Source organism: Aethina tumida, chromosome 7, assembly GCF_024364675.1.
Source record: "Aethina tumida isolate Nest 87 chromosome 7, icAetTumi1.1, whole genome shotgun sequence".
Classification (NCBI taxonomy): Eukaryota; Metazoa; Arthropoda; class Insecta; order Coleoptera; family Nitidulidae; genus Aethina; species Aethina tumida.
The window spans coordinates 5,265,153-5,291,490 of NC_065441.1; the positions used below are offsets into that span (position 1 = coordinate 5,265,153).

Below are 26,338 nucleotides of genomic sequence, written 5' to 3' on the forward strand. Positions count from 1 at the left end.
TCTTTCTAAATTCTTTAGATTCTTTAGATTCTTTAGATTCTTTAGACTCTTTAGACTCTTTAGACTCTTTAGATTCTTTAGATTCTTTAGATTCTCTAGATTCTTTAGATTCTTTAGATTCTTTAGATTCTTTAGATTCTTTAGATTCTTTAGATTCTTTAGATTCTTTAGATTCTTTAGATTCTTTAGATTCTTTAGATTCTTTAGATTCTTTAGATTCATTAGATTCTTTAGATTCTTTAGATTCTTTAGATTCTTTAGATTCTTTAGATTCTTTAGATTCTTTAGATTCTTTAGATTCTTTAGATTCTTTAGATTCTTTAGATTCTTTAGATTCTTCAGATTCTTTAGATCTTTAGATTCTTTAGATTCTTTAGATTCTTTAGATTCTTTAGATTCTTTAGATTCTTTAGATTCTTTAGATTCTTTAGATTCTTTAGATTCTTTAGATTCTTTAGATTCTTTAGATTCTTTAGATTCTTTAGATTCTTTAGATTCTTTAGATTCTTTAGATTCTTTAGATTCTTTAGATTCTTTAGATTCTTTAGATTCTTTAGATTCTTTAGATTCTTTAGATTCTTTAGATTCTTTAGATTCTTTAGATTCTTTAGATTCTTTAGATTCTTTAGATTCTTTAGATTCTTTAGATTCTTTAGATTCTTTAGATTCTTTAGATTCTTTAGATTCTTTAGATTCTTTAGATTCTTTAGATTCTTTAGATTCTTTAGATTCTTTAGATTCTTTAGATTCTTTAGGTTCTTTCTTTAGTTTCTTTAGATTCGTTAAACAGCAAATAACAATAAACTAACAATATTAATTCGTATAAATTAATTTTTTCTTCAGATTTTTTATAATCTCTAAATACAATTAGATATTTTAAATCTTTTAGACTGTTTAAATTCATCAAATTCTTTAAACTTTTTAAATTCTTTGTAATTGCTAGATTTTTAAAATCTTCAGATTTTTATTTTGTTTAGATTCTTCTTGAGCATCCATTTTTTTATTTCTTATATGCGATTTCTCCTTATACTATATAAATTTTCTTGAAATCTTAACATATCACCTTCGTTACATTTTATTTAATATGTAGCCTCTTGATACACTTTCACCAATATATCTATTAATAATTAAAAACCTGCAAGAATAGGTTTTTATTATTGAAAAATCTATAAAGTTTTAAACCGAAATAAATATTGATTCAAACCCATATTTATTCAATTTCCACATTTCATTTAAAATTGCGGAGCATAAAATAGCTAATAAATGTGGTCAGAAATTACATTGGACGATTCGTTTGTCCTCAAACATGTATAATTTTACCTTGTAAAACTGAATTGTTCCATCGGTTTGAATGCTGAATAAGCAAAATAGTATGGTTATATAATTTGGCCAAATATGGTTTCGGCTTATTAATATTGAATCACGTTTGCTGAATATGTACTTGATTTCATCCATGCAAATATTGACGATTTACCGTACTATTACATACCTCGCATTTAATATTTATATGTGTGTGTACAGTTACCGCATTTTGTTTTAATTTATTTTGTAAACAGGAATATTAATTTCAAGACATTTTCAATTAATTTGTGGTGGACTTTCTCTTAAATTATCTCAATTATTAATAAAATTATGAATATTTCTTATGACATGATTAATAACTGAGGTGGAAATTCTTGTATGGTCGTTTATTAGCATAGTATGCACATAACCGCCATTTATAGATATAAAACTGTTAAAAACAAACCTGCTACGCGTCCAAGTAAATAATAACAAGCACTGCCTGCGATATTTTACTCAAAATGGTGCCAAGGGCAGTTAATACAAACATGTGCATTTCCCAAAATAAATCGTTTGAAACACCGGCAAAAACTTAAAAGTTCACCACATATTTTTTGTGCTAAGAGTAACGAACACATAAAAATTCAATTTACTAAATAAGTATCATTTTAATTATATCAGGTAACAGTAAAACGCATTGTGGACAAGTCGATAATTAGCCATACTCTAAATTTGGTAGCCATACGAAAAAGTCGTTGACATTCATGTCGAATTAACAACACACCAGAGTCGACACCAGATAAAAATCGTTGTTTGGACTACTAATATTACTCATAGAAAGCTATAGTGTTTGGGCTTTAATCAAATTTTTAATGAGCCTTAATTATGGTGGTGAGTGCGGGAATATTTAATGAGTTGGTTAAATCAGTTTGGTTTGTTGTAATAAAGGAACAGAAACGTTTCCAATTTATAAAGATCATCTGATCAAAAATTTCATTAACTAAATGGAACTTCAATAAAACCGTTACACAATTATGAATTTACATATCCAGACAGTATGTGACATCTTATCGTCGAAATCTCTTCATACTTTCAACAATGACCATCTGGACCCGTGCAAGTTTATTTGGGTCAGGCTCTCCGAACAATTATCGAAGTGGGTGCCTCGCAACGAAGGTGGGAATACGTGTGTGCAAAGGAGAGGAATGACTCACACGACCTAGTCGCCATACAAAGCCATATACGGCCCAGTCACGGTCAATTTTCACCACCTGCCCCATACAAAAGATTGTCTGCGATAATCAAACAACAATTTAACAATTATTACATTTATTGCATTTTTTACACAACGATAACATAACGATCAAAATAAAATAATAAAAATAATGTATCTATACATCGCTCTTCTTTACACTTAGATCTACAAGATATTCACATTGATGAGTTTGGTTTTAAACAAGGCATTGCAAACAGTTGAGTCCTTCTATCTAAAAATCACTACTCTATCTTTAAACAACTTGTTGTGGTTATGTGAGCATTACGCAACATTCTCTTGGTTTGACTATTAAATGCCCTGTTAAAAAGTCAAAGACAAAATATATTCTTGTGGTTTCGTTTTCATCAACTCAAACAAACGTAATTCTGGTAAATTAATTTTTGTAATTATCATTTGTGGATTTACTGTCAACAAGAATATAAAAAGTATTAAAGTCTTTAAACACTATCCAATTGTGCCAATTCGTCACTATACAATAAGTTGCTATAATTTTAAATTTTATTACATTATTAGCCATTCCACATTTCTAATGCTCGTAAGTATTTTTTTTTTTTGGAAGGATAAATACAAAATACTAATTTAATTAATAAAAATATCGTATTCTTGGGAAACTTGTGGTCCCATAAGATTCTAATACAAAATAATATTTAGCCAGAATGCTCAGTTTATACAAATTACAGAAGGAATGGAAAATTACGAAACAAAAAAAAGTAATAGGCCGACTTTCCATCCCTCCTGTGCACAAAGTTCATTCAAAACTATACAATCAATAATTACAAAAATCTAGTTGGTACATTCTTAACGCTACAACAGTTGAATATATCTATATAAAATACCATCTTTGATTTTATTGTTTTTTTACGATTTTTATAAACAATGTTTTTGTTTTATACAGCCCTATTTAAATTGTTGATTTTAATTTTACGGGATAAATGAAATACTATTTATTGTTTATGTACAATTTAATTCAATTAATTTAATAAATAGCACTCCAAGTTCCAATAATTGTTTTTTTTATTAAAATCTCTTAATAGTAACAAGAAATAGAAACGAACTGATATGTACTCTATACATGTAGCATTAAAAGATAGAGTCTATCACATCTTTTTGGCAAATATTTTAATATAGTTAAAATAATAACCTACGAGAATCTTTACAAAACCAAAAAGTAACTATTGTATAATGTACTTTTTATTTACCCTGTAAAGATTGGGTACATTGCTAACTAGATAGAAAGGTAGTCATTTTTTAATTCGTTCTTTAATTTTGATAACTGAGTTTTAAATTCTTTTGACTGTTTTAAAATATTTTACGTAACAGTTAAACAAAGCTAAGTCTTTTCTAACGTAGGACATAATTATTTTTTACATAAACTAAAGTAGAAGTCATAGAATAAGTCGTGTCCTACTTGAGAAAAGTGTCTAAAACATTGAGTTTAAACTAGCACTTTTGATTTTCATTAATCTTATAAAACTGTTAATACACATTTATGTACAGGTCATAACAATTAATTAACATTATTAATTCGTACAAAATGATTATTTCATTTAAAGGAAATTAAGACAATTTAGGTTCTTGATATCTGAAACAAAAAAATGCATTAATAACATTAATTATTATAATGATGTCGAATAATTTAAATATAAATTTTTAGTTAATCTTTATTTTGACTAATAGGTTTTTTATTTTTTACTGTTTTTAAATTTTACGGTGTAATTATGTTTTCCAAATTAAATTCTTTTTATAAATTAATTAACCGAATTTTTGTTTTAATTACACACATCTCTAAAATGTTTTTCATAAACTAAATTGAGACATTTATCAGTATTATGTTTTAAACATCAAAATTTGATGCAGACTCCTCTGATATTGGGTCTTCCATAATTGTCTTGTACTTAAATTTCTTCACGGGAAGTAGTAGCAGTCACTACATACTTTGTGGTGTTTGACAACTCAAAACAATGTCTCTTGAGCCCACGACGTCCTGTCGTCGTCGTCACGTACGGACCTAAGTCGCACACTGTCACTCCCCTGACTGTCCACCATCGTCGGCGAACTCCTCGACGACGACCTGACATTTCTAAAACTAACCGTAGGAAGATCGGCCAGCTGCGCAACCTCGTAGGTGGAGACGTCCGTCTTTTTCTGGTAGCAGGCGCCCTCCTCGCTGTCCGTCGAGAACTCCTCGATCTCGTTATCGGTGTTCTCGTCGTCGTCGTTGTCGCGGAACACCGAGTCGCTGGCGTACGACTGCACGTCGTAATCTGGGAAGTCCATGCCTATGGAGGTGTTGCAGCTACTTATCGAGGCCAAGGGCGCTAGTTTCGGTTTCAGGTTCGGGGGATCACCCACCTAAAATTAAAATATAAAGAAATATTTTATATTATTAGTAATAGAAAGGAAAGAAGCTTTTTCCTTCATTAGGGTCACAGATTAGTACCAAATACTTTTTGAGCTACAAATCATTTTCTAACAACAGAGTTTACTAAAGCAAACATTGATTTTGCATTAGACTCTGGGAACTTTAGCCGTGCCACAAAAGTCGAATTGAAAGTAAAGTAGGAGCGATTTTTCCTCGCAATGAAATGTTACGACTTTGTTTATCTGCAGATTTTATGACAGCTGAATTTGCTTATTTCAGTTTGAATAATAACAAAGTTTTATGACCTTTTTACTTGTTTTCATTTCTAGAGGTCATTGATATTTATCCTCTTAATAAATTGGAGAACTATTTAATGTCGGCTCAAGACTTTCCTTCGTTTATAAAAATAAAATAATTGGGAGTGAAGGATATATTTACCCTGTCGTACAGTGCCCTATCGCTTCCGCAAGGTGATCCCCCAGGTGTCGGTTGCGTGACTCTAATATCGATGGGATAATAAAAATCGTAGATTTCGGGAAGCGGGGACGATTGGCGTCTCAAGTACTTTGATTTGTGCGCTGGTAATGCGGGAAGACCTTCACAAAACAATATTCAATAATGTATCAGAATTATTGATCAATTAATTTACCTAAGGCTACAGCTGAGTCTCTTCGTTCCAAATATGAGCTCCCAGAAGACGAACATGTAATATTGCTCGACCTCCTTGGTACATTTAAATGCCTGCATTTAATGAAGTTAATTAAAGGCTGTGGCAAATGATTTTGGAGGTTACTGACCTACTATAATTGTATGATACGTCGTCGTATTCAGGAGGTGAGTCCTCGTCGATGAAACAAGGAAGACGTGGAAGAGCTCTCGTCGGCGGTTCCATTAAACTGCTGTAACCTCCAACCGACGAAAATCTGTTAAAGAACACAACAGGTTTATAAATTGTGGCTTAAAAACGTTCAATAAAAGTATTTGCGCCACATGAAACGTATGGTAGGTTTGGCATGTCTCCAAAAAATCTCTGAATTATTACGAATTCCTGAAACACTACATTAAACATCCGTCATCATATTTATCTGACTCCCAGATATTAACTTGTTAAAATTTGTATGAATTTAACCTTTTCGTGTTCCTGATCCATCCGGGCGGCATACTGTTCGTGTCCAACGACCTCCTGGACCTCCTGGGGTTCAGTTCCTCATACGCGGTTTGATTCAGCACCGCCTGCAGTTGACGGTCCTCCTCCTCCACTTCGGCAACCGCCGCCGCCGTGAATTCCGGGTCTTCTAGGGCTTTTTCAGTCTTTGATTTTGATTTGTATAATACAAGGATTACCTGAAATAAATATTGCATATAATACTTGAAGTGTTAAGGAAAATTGAGTGTATCACCATTAGGCCAAAGAAACTGCTTAGCGTGGCCGCTATCCTAATACCAGTCATAACATCGTACGTCTTATAGAATTCCTTCGGATCCACTCGAAAATTTTTATCTGTACTATTCCCTTCTGATTCGCATTTTGTGTCCATTACGCTCGAATTTTCCCTGGAAATAACAACAGTAATAAATGATGAACCAAACGAGAACAAGCATCATTATTTGTATTTCTTTGGAACGTTTGTCTCAATTTAATTAAATTGAACAATGGATTGTCAGAATTGTTTTCGCGACATCAAAGACGTCTTTATTGGGATTCCTATTGACAAATTTGTTAAATTTTATTGAACCATGCACTTAATCCCTGATCTTCAATTTCGCCCCGATATTTGAAGTGCTTCGTCTCAAAGGACCCGATCCCAATCAAAATTAATTAGCCACCGGCATATAACACACTCGATTCAGAGCAGACGTATCGATTCAACGACGACGAACAGAGCAATAGATTCGTAAATATCAAATTTCCTCGAACCTGTTGACGCGGCATATCAATTAAACACGATCAATCGACCGGTATTTCCATAATATTTCCGAGTTTTTCCCCCGAAATATGGGTGGAGGTCCCGGTACGCGGCGACCTTGCCACTGAGACAGGATGCGGGTTGTCATGACGACTGGCTCCGTGTGGATACGTTCGAGTGGCTGACGGAGTGTGTTTGTCATATTCGGATTGATTGAATTTATTTTTTTGTTATTTTAGTTCATTCGTTGCCGGCGAGGCGACTTTTATTAGGTCGGGAAGAAATTTTGTTCTATCATCTAATCAAAAGATCAAAGATATTGAAGTTTGATGAGAAACCAGATGTTGGTTAGGTTGTTTAAAAATTAATAATATAATAAGTAAGTATAATGATATATATTATCTTTATGATATTAACTAATTAAAGAATCAGATATATTGAAGATTGATTAGAATTTTTTCTCTTAAGATTCTGATGAGCCAAAAGTGTTAGATTTGCTAAATATTAATAAGGCACTAATTAAATATTTATATTTTAAACCTTATTATATTTTACACTGAAATTTTGTATGTCTATATCACAATCTTTTACTATTAATATTTTAAAACTTTTTCGACAACAAAAATTTAAATATAATTGAATTGTATCATTATTATTATCTAATGAAAGAATCAAAGATATTGGAGATTGATTAGAAATTAAATTAGATTCTGATGAGTCAAGAATGTTAGATTAGCTTAATAAAGCTCTAAATAAATGTTTATGTTTTAAGATTTATTAGATTTTACATTAAAATTTTGTGTATCAAAATCTTGATATTTTATATCTTTTTCGACAACAAGAAAGTCAACTTCCATAAAAATTCAAATATAATTGAATTGTGTCATTATTATTAGATTAGACATTTTTTTCTCAAGATTTTGATGAGCCAAGAGTGTTATATCAGCTAAATATTAATAAGGCACTAATTAAATATTTATTTTTTAAACCTTATTATATTATACACAGAAATTTTGTATGTCTATATCACAATCTTTTACTATTAATATTTTAACACTTTTTCGACAACAAAAATTTAAATATAATTGGATTGTATCATTATTATTATCTAATGAAAGAATGAAAGATATTGGAGATTGATTAAAAATTAAATTAGATTCTGATGAGTCAAGAATATTAGATTAGCTAAATATTAATAAAGCACTAAATAAATGTTTATGTTTTAAGACTTATTAGATTTTACATTAAAATTTTGTCTATCAAAATCTTGATATTTTATATCTTTTTCGACAACAAGAAAGTCAACTTCCATAAAAATTTAAATATAATTGAATTGTTTCATTATCATATTATCTAATTATAGAATAAAAGATATTGAAGATTGATTAGACATTTTGTTCTCGAGATTTTGATGAGCCAAGAGTGTTATATCAGCTTAATATTAATAAGGCACTAACTAAATATTTATATTTTAAACCTTATTATATTTTACATTGAAATTTTGTATGTCTATATCACAATCTTTTACTATTAATATTTTAAAACTTTTTGAACAACAAAAATTTAAATATAATTGGATCACTATTATTATCTAATGAAAGAATGAAAGATATTGGAGATTAATTAGAAATTAAATTAGAGATTCTGATGAGCCAAGAATGTTAGATTAGCTAAATATTAATAAAGCACTAAATAAATGTTTGTTTTAAGCCTTATTAGATTTTACATTAAAATTTTGTGTCTTTATAATCTTTATTATTGATATTTTATACCTTTTCTGACAACAAGAAAGTCAACTTTCATAAAAATTCAAATATAGTTGAATTGTATCATTGTCATATATCTAATTATAGAATCAAAGATATTGAAGATTGATTAGACATTTTGTACTCGATATTTTGATGAACCAAGAGTGTTAAATCAGCTGAATATTAATAAAGGACTAATTAAATATTTATATTTTAGACCTTAATATGTTTAAAATGTTTAAAAGTTTTGTATGGCAAGGTCAAAATCTTTTATTTTTAATATTTTAAAACTTTTGTGACAACATAAAGTCAATGTCCAAAAAAATTCAGATGGAAGTTCAATTCTTGTGATTTTGTTGAATTAAAGTCTTTTATTTTTGCAGAGATAATCATTTTAGAACTTTTATTAAAGCAACGGAACTCCTACAAAAATGGAAACATAATTGAATTGTAGTATAAAATCAATCGTGAAATAAAAACCAAATTAAATCTTTTGAGTAGCTTATAAAAGGAAGCCCGAGAGAAGCTTAAAGTTTTCTGTCCGATTAGCTAGATTTTTTCGTTTTGGAGTTTGAACAACGAGGTCAGCGTTTACTTGTTGCTGTTTGGGAACTTTGACGATAAAAATAGAGTAACTGACAAGGAGTCTTTGTTTGCACGAAGGATCTAACAGAGGAAGTAACAAACAATTCGAGAGTGTTAAGTTTTTTTGAAAATTTTAAAATATACCACTTAATGATTCTATGTATAATTTCCTAAAGACGTTTTAATAATTTTCTAATAATTTTCTATTAATTTACTTTTAGGTTTAATAAAAAACTTTGTTTTAAAATTTCCATCATTTTTTATTGCTACTACGATTATGATCTCAGCCATGTTATTGATACAAATGAATATATAAAAGACATGCCGCATCAGGATATCATTTTTCATCGACAAGGGCCATAAATCCACGCCAAATGAAATAAATCCAGCGAAAGTCGCGTTCTACCAGCATGATATATTTTATGTCGTCCTCAACAAGTTGTCCGTCCCACCATAATTTATCATCGCTCCAATTAGAATTATAAAATTTTCGATTTACGACGAATGATTGATCAAAAAATTCATGACGTCCCCTTTTTATGCCGGACCTTTTATTCCGTTGTATGTAGAATTGGAAATTTAAATTAAGGCGCAAATGAATTTTTTATTGAGCCATGAACATAAATGTGTCAATCAAATAAGTCATTAGGAAATAACAATAACAATAGTCTGACAACAATAAATTTTTTAAAAATAAACCTATTAACCATTGTATTAATTTATAATTTAATTCTGGGATTATTCCAGATAATACTCAGGATTCCTATTCAATTAGTATGAGATTTGGCTTAATCCTTAACATGTAATCTGAGATTAGTACGAGTGTTAAGAGGCTGTGAACTATTTGAATTAATTAAATGAATAATTATAATCAACTGTTTTATAATTTTCGGTAATATTTTGAATAATTAATGGTATATTTTATATGTAAATGATCCTATCATGATTCATAACTGTCATTAACAAATTCTGTTTTAAATGATTAATGTATATATAATAATAATAGGACATACTACATATCTAATTAATTATAAGGTCCTCATGTTATACTCTATTAGCCAAATATTTCAGTTAATTATCCCAATGGTATCTAAATTATTTAAATTTGAATTCACCACTAAGTTCAAAATATGGCGCATTCGCCAGTTTTTAGAAAATGTGAAATAATTTTATTTCTGTTGTCAATTTTACTAATGTAAAATTTTATTTACTTAATTTATTATATTATTATTGGTATTTTATAATTTATTTATTTTTTAATGTATTTTTATTTATATCGCATTCACCAATATTTTAAAAATGAGTATTAATTTGTAATATTACTGAAGTAATCCTGAAATATTATTTACTTGCTGAAAAAAAAAAAAAAATAAAAATCAATCGGATTAATAACCAAAATTATAAATTTTCAGAGATGCTGTTAATTACATCTAAATATACCTATGTCACCAATTAACACAAACAAATTAAAATCTCTCATGACTATATAAATCAATTATTTATTTTAGTTAATTATCAGGTTAGAAGTTTAACGAATTCTGTAATATATTAATTGTTTAAAATGTTATTAGTTTTTATTTATTTATTTATTTATCCCATATATTTTAATTTTTAAACATAAATACACTTCAGTTATGTACCTATTTTAGTTATTTTAAAAATAATATTATTAACGGTTTATTTAACTCAACTGCATTATACTATAAAGCTTAAGTACACATATTTAATTTATTTAATCCATTTTTATATATTTTCTAATTTATCAGTGTTAGTTAATTTAAATTAAATTTTTTATAACAATTTTATTAGTTATTATAAATGTAATGATATTAATCAATATTTAATGAAAGAATATTTAACTGTTTTACTTATTTTGAAGACAATTTTATTAGCTATTTGTATTGTTCTCTTTTATATTTTTTGTTAATGTGTGCTAATTTGATGGTAAAGCTGCTTAAAGTACTTTAAGACTATTTTTAAATATTTTATTAGTTGTATAAATGTTAATGTAAGTATATTTAACTGTTTTAGATATTTTTAAAATTAAATAATTTTATAATAATTTGTTTTAAATATTTCAAAGATAAAACTGTTAGTTACTTAAATTACTAAGTATTTAAAAAAAATGTTGGTTGAACATTTAATATAACTATAATATATTTACAAACAATGTTTACTAAAGTAAATAAAGAAGAAATAATATAAAATAAATATGTTTAAGCAAAGAAAAATGGGATAAATTTCTCCTAACACACCTGGCGTGTTATCCAAACAGCCAAGACATAATCTACACAACAACCCTCCCGAAAATTGTTTTTAAATTAATTAACCGATTCAAACCTAGTGAATATTAACGAGTCGCGAACCCGAAAATCCGACCCGAATGTTGCGGCAAACATCGGTTCATAATTCAAGGATTTCGATTCCCCATTCTTATGGCCGATGCACCGCGGTACAAGGACGAACCATCCCCCAATACCCCCGGGCGCTATTTCACACATCACCTCTTGAATTATGCCCTTTATGCCGTTACGGAGGCGGCGGCCTTTTGGCCCACCCCTTCATTTTTAATCCGCATTATTTCTTGTTCTTGCCGCTGAATTTTGAATCGTATGCGCGAGATCGTACATTTGTTTTTTTATTTACGGGCTAATAAAACATGGAAACCGCTTTTGAAACAACACGGTGTGTGATGGATGGGCATGAAGTTGGGCAAGTTTAATTTTAAACGGGACAATTTGGGATACTTAGTGGTGGTTTTTCTTAAGAAATTTACAAGGATAATTTATTGACGACCATATTTTATGGCGGTAATACTGCTGTTGGAAAAGGAGAATTTGGAAGTTTAAATCGACTGCTCATTTGAATTGCACCGCCTCGGAAAGTTGTGATAAATAATGGGTTCTATAATTCCTCGTTAATAGAATTGAGGAAGACTCCGGGTCGTTGTGAAAACGATCGTCTTAACGAGTGCCTGATAATAAATCAAATTTGCAAGTGTTTAACAGGATAAATACAAATCAAATATACTTTTAATGAGATTCTTATTTTTAACACATCTTCAATTATTGCCTTAATATATTAAACACTAAACTACTACACTAAAATAAAATGTATTGTCAAACTGAATAAATCCATTAATGGTTCAAATCATAATATAACAATATTATTGTTCTGTAATTTATAATCTATCATTATGGCAATCAAGTTGTATCAAAAAGTAAGATCTATTAGAATAATCATATTGAAAAAATGCTCAAAATCAAGCTGAACCCATAATCTTCTTAGAAGAGTAGGAAGATTGAGCTGAAAAGGTAAGAAGTACTCTCAGTTAAAGCCTTTATAGGCTCAAAAGTATGAAGAAGAATGAATACAAAAAGCTGATCCTATATTAGGAACTAGTGGAGATGAACCAACTGTGGATCTTGATTAACATATTTAATTTTGTTCTTTCTCTCTTGTTAATAAAATATTGTTAAATCAAAGATTTAAATTGTATCCCCCTTTGAATGAATGTTAGACTCACAAGGAGTTTCTTGAAACGCATCTCTGCACATTAAGTCATATTAAGGAACCAGAAGGTAATCAATAGAGAGAAAGTAAATTATAAAAAAAAAAAACGAAAAGCAATTGAGTCTACTAAGCAAAGTTGTCTGTTTTAAACCTCTCATAGAAAATGTACCATCACACTTAAAAGGCAGAAACTTTGAAAACTTTCTTTGAATTGATTCCAGGGAGACTCTTTGAACATTATATGCCGAGTAGTAAATTGCAGAGAAATGCTTCAAGGGAATAAAAGAGTTTTTAACGCGTCGATGTTGAAAAATACACTGGATTTTTGTTGGGATGAAGTCCAGAGAACAATTCGCTGAATTACAAATTCAGGTTATATGCTCAACACATTTTAACTGAATATTAGGAAGTATTCCAAGAACCCTTACACTCGCACATCTCTACGAAACTTCTTCTTTATTGATATAATAAAATGTTTATATTTTGTCATATTCAATCCTATTTTATTTTTAACATACTAGACAGATACAACAATTGGGCCTGCCTTAATTTCAGTAAAAAACTTGAGATTATCTGCAAATAATAAATAATTATAATAAATAAAATCTACAAATAAGACAGTATATTAGGTAAATCATTAATAAATACATTAAACAATAAAGGACCTCAATTTGACCCTTGTGGCACTCCAAAACACGCAACAAAATACTCAGAAGAAAATGACTGATGACTATTAAATATTATGGATAATTTTAAACGATATAAAATGTAAAAAAATTATATAAATTTGCACAAGTAAAGTGATTATGTATAAAAGAACATATTTTAAGTTTTGAACTGAAGACCTGAATGAACTGAAACTTTGAAGGACAAATATTTAATTTAGTCAATAATAGTAATATTACTCAATATTTATTATATTTATCCAATTTTTGAACTAGATAACAAAATATATAAAACACCTAAAAAGATTTGATTAATTAGCAGAAATAATCTGGATAGAATTATAAATTAGATAATTGTTAATTATTAATATTTCCAATAAAGATCCCTAATTCGTGCTTTGCGGCACTCCAGAACCGGCAACAATATTCTCCGTAGAAAATAGCTCATGACTATAAAATTGGAAGTAAAATAATTTATCCAGAAGATCACTAAAACCTTTTTTCATCAAGTATTTTGTTCGAATGAAAATATGGTCATAGAAGGGGTGATTTTAAATAATTTACTAAAATTGAAAATGAGAAAAATGGGTCGATAATTCTGAATAATGTCTTTATCATCTGATTTGTGAACAGCAAATATTGGTAATCTTCAAATATCCAGGAAATGACCCAGAAGATAATATTTGATTAAATATTTTGAGAAATGATTCCAACAAAACTGGTCAGCAACCTTTAATTTAAAAAACTGTGTTGCTTTTAATTAATCAGCAATTGAAAGTCCTTATATATCACCCTTATAATCAAAAATTTTTTGATAAACAAGTATATACATGTCAACATTCAGTTCTTGGAACTGAAGAAAAAATCAATCTGAGTTTTGAATTCCTGTTCAAAATAAATTCTTTATACCTGGACTAGGTGCTAGATTAGGCAGGCCCACATTTCACACTAAACTAGTTTTTTAAGTACTCTTGATGAAGGGTTACTATCTTCATCCCAGAGTCCAGACTATCCCAGATCTAAAAAAAAAATATTTTTCCTCGATTGTAGAACGATTCATAAGAGAAAGAATAATTTGTGTGGCATACCTAATATTGTTAAACTAGCTTATTTTATGTGAAATCCATTTGTTCAATTTTTTATGAAATATACTGAATTGAACCTTTTTCTAATGACTGATTCATTGCAGTTTAATAACTTCCCTATATCCAAACATGTTGCACGAGATAATGTTTAAATCTACTTCCATATTTGGCCAGATGAAACTATTTAATAGCATCCCACCAGATATACGGGAAGAGCTATGATTGACTTAATGACAACAAAACTAATTTAATTAACTGAAAACTGCTTTAGAGTAAACCATTTTAATTTGTATTAGAATAATTACCACAAAAATTATGATTTTCCGTCATATGCTTTTAAAATCTAATCAAACAGAAAAACCACTTAAACGTACACAATGTATACAATGTGAAATGGCAATTTAGTACGCCGAAAATAAAATACAAACGTTCGGGCAATTTTACACGGTGCAATGTTTAATTGAAACCATAAAAGAAAAGTGTTCGTGGAACATAATCGTTATTGCCCGGTAATTTCCATATAAAGTACTTATATTACTAAAATATTTTCCATTTAAGTCGAAATTACTTTGGCCGTTCCGTCGAAATTAATTCCTACCGCTGAAAACTCGCCGTTTTTGAAACGTTTACCCGTATTATTTCGGCTGCTGTAACATTTTCAATTAAAAATTAATTACAAATACTGATTAACATGAAAGTGACATAGAAAGGAACATTTTACCGACCGTCTGAAAGTGGGATTAATAAAATTATTCTTAAATAAGTTGCCACTCATAAAACTGGAAAGTGGCTCAAAGCGGAATTGGAAACATGTCAATTTGAGGAACGGTTTAAATTAAACATGAGTAACGACGCACATTTTTCCTCCACCCAAAGAACGTCGAATTCTGTTTTATTTTACCCTAGCTGATCGTAAAAGTTCGATTTAATGAACATAATTAAAACAATAGCCATCAATCACTTACTTAAACACGTCGTGTCGCATAAGAGGACTCTAATTTGTGGCTTTTTTGTTCGGCAACGATTGAAGTGTAAATAGGTGGGAAGTAAATAGAGTAACAATGCCATTCATAACTGACACGCCGTCGAAACACTATGGACTCGGTTCCAAGATTAGGGCCATTAATATCTTGATTCAGTCGCCAGAAACACCGGGGTTTATTATTACGAAAATACGTGCGGAATGAAACCGTGTTCTTTGTCACGAACTATTCACGATTCTTAGGTAAAACGGACGAAAAATTTATTTTCATACCCGATTGTATGTGAAATTTCAAAGAAACACAACAAACTGAAGAGGAATAAAAATCAAAGAGGCCTGGATTAAAATGGTTTATTTAAAAACACATTTTTCTCTTCAACTTTGGTATTATTTTTGATATAATTTCTCAAATAAACAGCTACAACGTAAAACCAGAAGTGTTTTAAGTGATTAACAGAAGAATTCTAATAATTTTGCACAATGTTTTTTGATTAAGTTTGAAAAAGAGTTTTAAGAAACCTTAAAATGTTAAAAGTTTTGAATGATTGACAGAAGTAAAGTGAAGTGAGAAATAAAATTGAAACTTTATAGTACATAAATGAATGAACTAAATAAATATTTAATCTAGTCAATAAAACCAAGAAATTTCAAGTAATGTTTCTCTCTACAACCACAATTTATTAAATGTATCTTATGTATGAAACAAAAAAAAAACATAAAACATTAAAAGATTTGATGAATTAATTAGAAAACAAAGTTGGAATTACAAGTTGCAAAAGTAAAGAAATTCAAGTTTAATCTAAGAGATAAGAATGTTGCTAAACATTTACTACAACTTATTAAATATATATTATAATATTGTTGAGCCTAATAAGTACTTATAAAGAAGAAAATTCTATTTAATCAAGTTAATAAATAAAGATATCACCAATAAATTAATAATAATTTCTATTTTGAAGCTTGAAAAAGTACCAAAAGAAAAAAATGTCAAAAGTTTTGTATGAATAACAAAATTAAAATAAAAGGAGGAAAAAAATAAGAAATCAAAATTAGACAATTACATAATAAAGAAAGAAAATCATATTTCTAATAATCAATAAAATGAACAAATTTTAAAAAATATTACCCATTATTTGCTATATCTTACCGAGTGTAAATTTTTAAGGTTGAAAAATACTAAAAAAAGAGAAAATCATATTTAACTGAGAAAATAAAATGGTGAAACTACTACTAATAATAATAATCAATATTAACTATAATTTAATAACTTCCATTTTGATGTTTGAAAGTATCAAAAAAGGAAATATGTAAAAAGTTTTGTGTGAATAATAAAAATAAAATAAAGTGAGAAATAAAATGATTATTAAATGTAATCCTATCTTTTGAATTTAGAGCTTTGTCTGATTAACTGAATGGAAACAAAAGAAGAAATAAAATTGGAACTATTTCAAAAAAACACTCTTAAAACCCGCATTCCATTTGTAATGAACCAATTTTTATTCTATTTTCGTTCCAACATGAAGCAGTTCCAATTTAAATAATCCTCCATGTAAATCGGTTACAAAGATTAATAGTTACGCTCACAACTAGAAACGCTGAACTAAATGGAGACAAAGTTTTGGAATTCATAAGTTAATTGAAACAGTAATGTAAACATTCATGAGTAGTCGAGCATTAATTATACTTAACTTTGTTTTAATTACAGTTGCGTTACTTATGTATTGGTACCTGATCAAATATCTCATGAATTTGTCACGAATTTCGTTTAGACTATTACTTAATGAGATTCATATCACATTAAAATGATATGAGAATAATTTGATAATTCTTAAATAGTGAAGAAAATTGTTTAAATGAATTGTTAAGTTTTGGTTAGATGAAATAAATTTTCTTTATTTTATTAAACACTTCTCATTTAGATAATTCTTAGGATAATTAATTTTAGGAATCTATTGATAAAAACTTGATTTTTGTGATAGAAAATATCAGGACTCAGCAATTTCTACAAAAAGTACATGAAACTTATAATAATTCATAAATAAAATTATAATGTTTGTTCCATGAATATAAATTTGTTTTAATATTGACATTTCAACGTTTAAATTCACATTTCCCTTGAATCGAAAAAATTCAATAAAACATTTTATAAATAGTTCCCGTCCTATTATTAAAACCAACAATACACACATCATCCGGTCAAATCAAACAACTTGTTAAAAACGAATGGGAAACACGAATTAATTATCGTAATTCCGAAATGCCCGTCATGGAGTTTACCTCAAAGGTATTAAAAACCGTGCGCCCCGCTCTTTACCTATTCCGCATGAATTTTCATGAAAGTATAATGAAGTTTCAGCCAACTCGACGCCCCCAAAATTAATTTCGTTTCATGTTTGTGCCCGTTCAGTCTTTTTTTTTTAATTTATTTTTACTTAACGTTTTGTCTTGATGGAGACGAAGACACGGGAAAAAAATTAATAACAAGAATTGCGTTCTGTCGGACGGACGTCCGTGCCTCGATAAATTTCCAGCAGTCCAAAACGAGGCGTCGCATTAATTTGCGAGTTTAACATACATGAATAACAAACAAAGGATAATCATGCGAGAATACGGAGCGCCGAAGTGCGGAGCTGAAGTTTATCCCGAGTCTACGAACTTTTGTCAGCCAGGACTTGGTTGAAATAAAGTCCGCCTTTGTACGGCACACAGGATCAATATGTATTTGTAAACGAGAAAGATCATGGATGTAAATGCTGAAAGTTGGCCGGATTTATGCACATTGCACGTCTTATCTTTAACTCCCAGCTCTGATTCGTCTTTAAAATCACTCTGTTGACTTCTAAAAGCGGAACTCCCATTATAATAAACATCTTCCTCTTTTACTGCCGCACACAGGAAGAAAAATAAGGCTTAGGTTAGGTTAAGTTAGGTTAGGTGAAGGTACACATTTAAAAACTTGTCCATAAAAGTTCTATAACAATAAATACAATGTAAAATTTCCTGTTTCCTGTTTCCATTATAAAACACTTAAATTAAAATGAGTGTAATAACAAAAATAACAATTTATTAATTATCTTTCTGTTTTCCTTAACAAACAATATTTATAATAAAAAAAAACGAAATATGTTAGGTAGGATTAAGTTAGATTAAATTAAAATTTTTAAAAGTTATCCGTATAATTTTTATAAGACACTTAAATGAAAATGAATGTAACAATAAAAATAACAATTTATTAATAAACTTTCTGTTCTCCTTACTATCTCAACAATCAATATTTATGATATTAGATTGGGTTAGGTTAAATTATATTTTTGGCCATAAAATTTGTACAAGACCCTTGAAAAATGGACACAACAACGAAAACAAACGACTTTCACCTCAGAAACACACAATATTTAAAAACACTCATAAATTGGACCACTTATAGAAAATTCTTTCGCAACTTGAATTTATATTTTTCGCCGTTTTCTTCCCACCAAAAGCGCACTTGCATTTTAATGATCCGACACGACCGTAAAACGCTCTCAAAGCCGGTTCTCCTCACAAGTGGAAACGCCGTTTCAGTTGCATATATTGCGGTTCTTTAATGCATAATTCAATTGCAATATTAATACAAGCTGAACATCAACGAGTGCTTTAATTATTCGAATAACTTAGTTGTTGTTTAACTTAATCGTAATTGGGGCTCGTGCTTATGAATAACTAAAGTTTAAAGGCGACTGCACAATTGCCAAGTAACGAGGGTGGTAACTGAAAGGATAATCCTATGAACAAATTGGCCAATTTTGTGTTAAAGCTCCGTTTTTTGAATATTTTGTTGAACAATGGATTGAAAACTCGTCGATGATTTTGAAATATTTGTAATTTATGATATATATCCGCATAATGTTTTATGTATTTGATATTCTCTTGTTTTTGTTACTATATCCCATTTTCATAATTTCCAATAATGAGTAAATTTTGATTGAATTTAAACGAATTAACATGTTTGTATAACATGTTCTATCGATTTGTTATTTAACTTTTTGAAACATGTACAATGTAATGAAATAGTTAAATAGCTATAAAAACAAAATTGGGAGAAAAGTTTTCAGATGGACAAAGTAATTAAGGATTCCAATCAGAGAAGAAAGCGATTTCTGAAAGTAGTAAAATGCTTACTTTATATACAATCGTTATATCTATACAATGACGATGACAAAAGATGAGGTAGATCCCATTTAACATATTCAAATCTTTCTTATAAAGCAGCAGAAACTTTGACAAACGAAAACCAAGAAATTTATGTCACGAGAAAAAAGTTCAAGGTTTTTTTTTTTAAATTGGAGAATGCCAAAAATAAATAATAATCTCATGGACAAATATTTATTTAACATTTTGAATCTTCTTATGAAGAAGCAGTCAAAGCTTTAGTCATTAAAATACATTTTTTAATTTAAGATTTATTTCTACTCTTGCACCAGAAATACCAGCTTCAACTCATGGTTCAGATCAACGAGTTCAGATCTCATATGATCCATGAAGTGCTCATTTGCATTCCATGCTAGAGGAGGATCTTCATTTCATTTACTGCTACTTTTAAATCGCCGAAAGTTAAACAGTTAAACTTCACTTTCAGCATATTCTCAAAGACGATGTTTGAAATCATAAAACAAATCAAGAATTTAAGTATTTGAATATGTCATTTTTATTAAAAAATAAATATTTTTTTTAAGCCGGTAGTATGGAATAATTATTTTGTTCAACTCTAAAATTTTAATATGTATGAATTACATTGAAAAGTCTCAAAATAATTGGGTTCTGCTTTAACTTTTAATGAAAGTCATAATTAAATTTTGTTTCCTCTGCTAAAATGTATTTTAAAACAACCAGACAAAAGTTTATACAACCATCTCTATAACAATAAAATGTTTTAATTACCACAAATCATAAAATCTGACCTTGTGAACTTTAATATTTAATAAATTAACCTTGATTTTTTTCCTTACTATTAATTTACTATTCATACATCACATCAAAACTAGTAATGTTATTTTATAATTAGAATCTGTTGATTGATTCGACGTCCAAATATTTATACTAAACTTCGAAAGTAAGACGAACGGTTAAACAACAGTTCAAGTTCCCCATGAAATTGGTCCACCAAAGTGCATTATCGTTCAAGTAATTTAATCTGCAACCATAATTTGCTCGCGACCGAAAATCCACACCGATTTTCGCGTTGCATTAGTTGCACAATCCCGACCCAATTTTCATCCTCACGCTTTCAGCTTTAAGCTCACTCAAATATTCCGAGTACAAATTTATTATGTAGATCAATTTTTTTTAAAAAAACGTGGAAGGTAAATATTTTTGAAATGTGGCCTTAACCCGATTATTTAGCTTCGAAACTGTTTGTGAACTTCGACTTTGATTGCTTTAAACCATTAATTACTTTGGGCTGATGCTCACGGTGTATTTTTAGGTTTTATGTGTATTTGTGGAATTTTAGGAAACGGATCGCAAATGTGCACTTTACGTAAAATTTCGTTGAATTCATCATTGCTGACTGTAAAGCGTTCAATTGTTGTTTTTGTACTGGTTTATGTTACAATTATACAAGGTGGTGAAAATTTAGGAACAGATAATGAAGAAAATCTATTTATTTTCTAAAGTTTCTCCTTATTTGGTCTAATCGTGTTTAAATTTTGTATTATCCTAAAATACAGTGGTGTACATTATTATAGCAACTTTTTTAAATGCTAAATATTTTAGGTATAACTCTTTTATTTAATGTGAATTGTCAAAATAATGTGTTACATATATTTTTCTCTTTCTTCTCTTTCTTTTCTTTAGTTTTTAAAGAAATTTTGAATGTTTAAATCTATGTTAGAAGAATAAAATTAGACTGACCAGTTTTATAGTAGACTCAACAATAACAGAAAAACATAAACATTATAACACTGTATGTACTACAACCCCTCATTGAAGTTTTATTTCATTCACATTTATGATACATATTTTTTACGTGAAACAGGAATAAAATGGAAGTTTATAAAATATTACTTGTCTGAAAGATAATACAACCCAGTTTGTATGAAATAAAGCCATAAAAATTCATATATTCAAATTTTTAATATGCTCAAAGTATTAATTATTAAATTCCTGAATTATCCGAAGGAATTGTAGTAAAGAATATTAAACTTGAGCGTGGATTCGAGTACATTTATCATTCGAGAACGCTCGTGAATCTAATAAATTATTATATAGAGTTGAATTAATTTCCATTTCACTGTGCCCGATATTTTGGTACCATCTGCTACTTATTTACACTTGTCATATATCTATAATATTAATCTAATAATTAACCAGGATTTAATTACAGTTTAAAATTTTGTTTAACTTGAGTTTCAGTTAGTTGGTTTTAGTGTTTAAATTAATTTGTACTTTGTAGTATTTTAATAATGTGTATTCAGTGACCTTTAAACACACACATAAATTTTTAATTAAGATTTTTATTTCTATTTTCAGTAAAACGTTACTTACTGTTAAATAAAATACGTTCTGGTTTTGACAGCGCAAACTTTGTTGTATATTTTAGCCCGAGGTAAAACTCAGCAAAGAATCGATCTTCCACAACGAATTAAACCTTCATCCTCACTAAAATTTAATTAACACACCATACCTTTCATAATATAATGTCATCAATGCACGAATAATGCTCGGGTCAAACTCAAATTAAAAGAACATTTCGATCCACGGGACGACCTCGAAGGCAACAAGCACTGCACTCGTGAAAAGTGGCCGTCCAACTTGGCACCAGAACCATCGCAACTCTCGCCGTTTCAAGTGTCAATCTGAAACAATACGTAGACCCCATTAATCGATGCAAAGTGAGAAAGTTCGACTGGAACGGTTTGATTTTCATATTTATCGTGCTCCTCCTTTTCACGCAGAAGGAGTCCTTCACGAAGATTAACCCTCGACCCCCAAGATTTTTTGTTTCACTCGTCGACCGTGTCCACGATAAGACTTCGCATCAACGCGGCGTGGAATGGAACAATGGATTTTAATTCGGTGTGCATTTACATGGAAAAAAAATGCTCGGTTTTTCGTTTCGGGAGTATCAGTTCGTTCGTCGGACTAATGAAAACTGACGTTGTCGCTCTCCATCACCGCACTGTTTTTAATCGCATTTTGTAAAAGTGTTTACAAATTTATGGAGGTACTGCACAAATTTTATTTGCAACTCCATTAAATGGAACATTCAACTTTGAAAGCTTAATTTAGGTGTATTAATGTCCCATTAACCAGAAGCGTTTTCACTATGAAGTTTAATAATGTTTTGTGACATTTATTATTTCAGTAATAAGTTGAAGTTCTCTCTCAGCTATTTCAGTTGCACTTTATTACCTTTTAAATAAAACTTTTCAAACACGATTGCTGAGCCTAGACAAGTAATTGAAAGCTTCCTTATAAAAGGATAAATTCCACTGTTCATAAATATTTTATTCTGATAAGGTATAATAAATAATAAGCTTTAATGTCAAATAAGTTTTTATTATATAATATTTTGTAATATTTCATTTACCAAACACATTTGAAGACATTAAAAACATTTTGTTTCTTTACATCAATCAAAAATAATTAATTCAACAATTTCAATTAAATTATATACCTTTTCAGAAAAATATTTAAACCATAATTACTTTCATGTTACTATGGTTTCATTATTAAAGAACAACTCCCACTGTCTATGAATATTTTATATCGGCAAATGTCTTAATATCTACCAATTATTTGCCCATTAATTGGCAAACATATTTACACATACAAATAATTATATAAAATATAATAATTATCTTCGATAACAAAAACTTTATTAAAATTTAATTTTCTTACATTATTTCAAAAATAAATAATTTTAAGAAGTTAAACGTCTCTTTTAGCTTTTTCAATTACATTTTATACCTTTTAAAGAAGATTTTTACGCCAGAATTCCTTTCATGTCAGAGTTTAAAACAAGTAAATGAAATTTCTTTATAAAAAGGTTAACTTCCATTTTTAAATATAAATATTTAATACCTCTACGTTATTTTCCTTCTTAATTTGAAAAATACATATAAATAATTCCATAAAATGAAATAACTGACTAAATAATTCTTAATTGTATTTAATAATATTTGAATTATACATAAACTTTTATAATATTTTATTATTATATTTATTATTTCAGTAATAATGAATTAATTTAAGAAGATTTTACACTTTTTAAAGAACATTTTTAAGTCAGAATGTCTTTCATGTCAAAGCTTAAAACAAGTAAATGAAGTTTTTTTATACAAAAAGTCAACTTCCATTTTTAAATATAAATATTTAACGATAGATCTTTTTTGTTTGTTATTAAATTATTTTGTACTTTAATTTGCAAAAATGTTTATATATACTTTGACACCAAAGTCTTAACTGTATTTATTGATTCAATTAATTTTCAGAACTTCTCTTTTAGCTGTTTCAATTATAATTTACACCTTTTGAAAAAGATTTTTATACTCGAACTTCTTTCATGTCTGAGCTTAAAATAAGCAAATGAAATTTCTTTATAAAAAGTCAACTTTCAGTTTTAATTATAATTATTTAACATCGATAAGTTTCTTTTTGTCTGCTAGTAAGTCATTTTCTACCTCAATTTACTCTAGTGCTTACAAATATAAATATTTCCTTAATAAAATAATAAACTTTGACAGCAAATTAGCCCTAGTTATATTTAACAATGTTTAATGTAGCAAAAACCTTTGAAAACTTGAACATTTTTAGAAAACATATAATAACTCCTATGTTATCCAGTTCAATTGATTTTATACCTTTTAAAGATGATTTTATGGCACAATTGCTTTCATGTCAGAACTTAAAACAAGTAAAAGAAGTTTCTTTATAAAACGACGAGTTTCCATTGTCTATAAATATTTTATATCGATAAGTTTCTTGTTGTCTGCTATTAAGTTGTTTTCCTCTCGTTCTCCAATATTTTTTTCTCCCAATTTATTAAGTTTTCTACGAGCTCCTTTATTAGTTCTTATTTTTAAATTAAGCGAATGTTTGAAGTTTTTTTTTTTTTTCTTACATCAGTCCACTTAATATTTTTCTTTATAAAACACTTTTCAGAAGCAGTCGTTTATTTTTGATATTGGATTGTTGCGCTTGCTTTCTTTGATATTTCCATTTGGTTACGTTTCTGCTCCGTATCAAAAAGTGTATTTTCAACAGCAAATAAATTGTATTTCAAGTTTAATATGAATGTACTGGAAATATTCCCTTCGCATATTCATGGCAATAAAAAGGATTTATTTATTTTTTCTAAAACAATTTTAAATTTACATATTATTATTATTATATATTGATATAAAGTCTGAATGGAATGAAAGGGTCTAGGAAGCTATTGATGTGGGCTCGACTATATTTATTAAAAGACGCTCTATCATTTTCCCTTTTATAAAGTCTTCTTAGTCTTCTTTCTAATGTACTTTCAAACTTCGTTCCTAATGTATATTTATTATTAAATTATTTTGTTCCTTCCTTCAGTGTTATTTGTCGATTAAAGTAGACGGGGAAATAACAGTTATAAATAGAAGTTCTATTACCTAAGTTATTAACCTAATGGTAGTTTCATTAATTTATTAAAAATGTTTGTATATTTAAGTATAACTAATTTGTTTAATAACTAACTAGCTCATCTTGCGTAAAAGATTAAGTAATTTAGTATGATTTTAAAATTCTGTCTGTAATGTTCTCAAAACGTACAAAGGTCATTTACAAAGGAAAATGTCTTTATTTATTTTTTGTTAACTTTTGTATCCGTTTTATGAGAGCTTTTGGTTTATTATTATATGTATTTATAGAAGTGTACATATAAATCAACTTCTATATATAATTTGTTCAATGAACATAGTTAATTTCATTGAGTTCCGGAAAGGAGATAAAGTACAGATATAATAAATAAAATAAATTAACATACGTTTATGTTATCAAAATCAGAATTATAATTTTGTTAATAAAAGTTTAGGGTTTACCAAGATGTTCCAGATCCACAATATACACAGAGATGTCAGTACAAAATGGGTCAAAAGAGATAAACCTTATCAATTCTGGACACGATTCAGAAAATATATATTTCTTCGGATTAAATGAAAAATTTGCCGTCTACTACATAAAGTTCTTGTCCGGCGAACAAATCAAATCTTCGCATGTGTCCTTTGAAACTTACCTAAACCGCACATTTCCGATTGGACCGACGAAACCATCACGAAACCCATAAACACAAACCCGTACGAAATCGGCCGTGCATACATCCAAAATCTCCTCTATTTTTAATCGGCCGCACTGAAAAAAAAACGGAACCTTTCAGCCGGACCGCGTTACGCGTAAAATCACCCCGTACCGCAAAGCTGGACGCATCGTTCGTCTGTCTCTGTGTGTGTGTTGCGAACAAATCAGAAACGGTACGTCGTTTTCAGTTTCAGCTTTATTGTCCCAATTGTTGATTGCGGCCGTCGCGGCTCGAACATGCTGCACGCTGAAACGTAGTGGGACGACTGAAAGCAAGAGCGTCGCGACGCGCGTGCGTTCCCAATCGATGTTGAATTTAAACAGGCCGAAGGATCCGTCATGAATCTGAAAAGATCCTCGGGCTCATGTTGCCGGAATATACCGGGTCGTTGGGAATCGGTCGTTGGAGGACGAAGGGAATTGGGTTTTGCGGTTTAGAACAATGAGCAGCCTTGCTAGATTAGGCTAATTATTAGTTCCATCGGGAGGGTCAAACAAGAATCTATGAAGGAATTAATTCTCAAGATATCATAAAATTTTTACCATTAATCTAAAATGGTATAATTAACAGTTTAAAACACTGTTGAGTAACAAGACTCAGTGTAAGTTTTGTTTTAAAATTAAATTAA

The 26,338-nt window shown here is 29.1% G+C and overlaps 1 protein-coding gene across 2 annotated transcripts; it reads right to left on the reverse strand.

The window, feature by feature from the left end:
* Positions 1-2,626: 2,626 nt before the first annotated feature.
* Positions 2,627-25,927, reverse strand: LOC109598391 (uncharacterized). 2 transcript variants are annotated; one of them, XM_049969648.1, is made up of 9 exons: positions 25,648-25,927; positions 22,069-22,240; positions 6,320-6,473; positions 6,049-6,263; positions 5,717-5,842; positions 5,569-5,660; positions 5,358-5,515; positions 4,649-4,909; positions 2,627-4,139 (listed from the first exon to the last, which is right to left on the reverse strand). In XM_049969648.1, the coding sequence occupies exons 2-9, from the start codon at positions 22,086-22,088 to the stop codon at positions 4,125-4,127; spliced, it is 1,041 nt and encodes a 346-aa protein (XP_049825605.1). In that variant the 5' UTR covers positions 22,089-22,240; positions 25,648-25,927; the 3' UTR covers positions 2,627-4,124. The 2 variants fall into 2 exon arrangements, with proteins under 2 accessions (XP_049825605.1, XP_019869852.1); XM_020014293.2 differs by having other exon boundaries at positions 4,493-4,909.
* Positions 25,928-26,338: the final 411 nt, after the last annotated feature.

Excerpts from the sequence above, each read along its gene's own strand:
- LOC109598391 (XM_020014293.2), bottom strand. The coding sequence starts at position 22,088 with ATGACATTATATTATGAAAG. Across the intron at positions 6,264-6,319 it reads GCAGTTTCTTTGGCCTAATG|GTAATCCTTGTATTATACAA; the intron begins GTGATACACTCA and ends TATTTATTTCAG. Across the intron at positions 5,661-5,716 it reads GTATCATACAATTATAGTAG|GCATTTAAATGTACCAAGGA; the intron begins GTCAGTAACCTC and ends CATTAAATGCAG.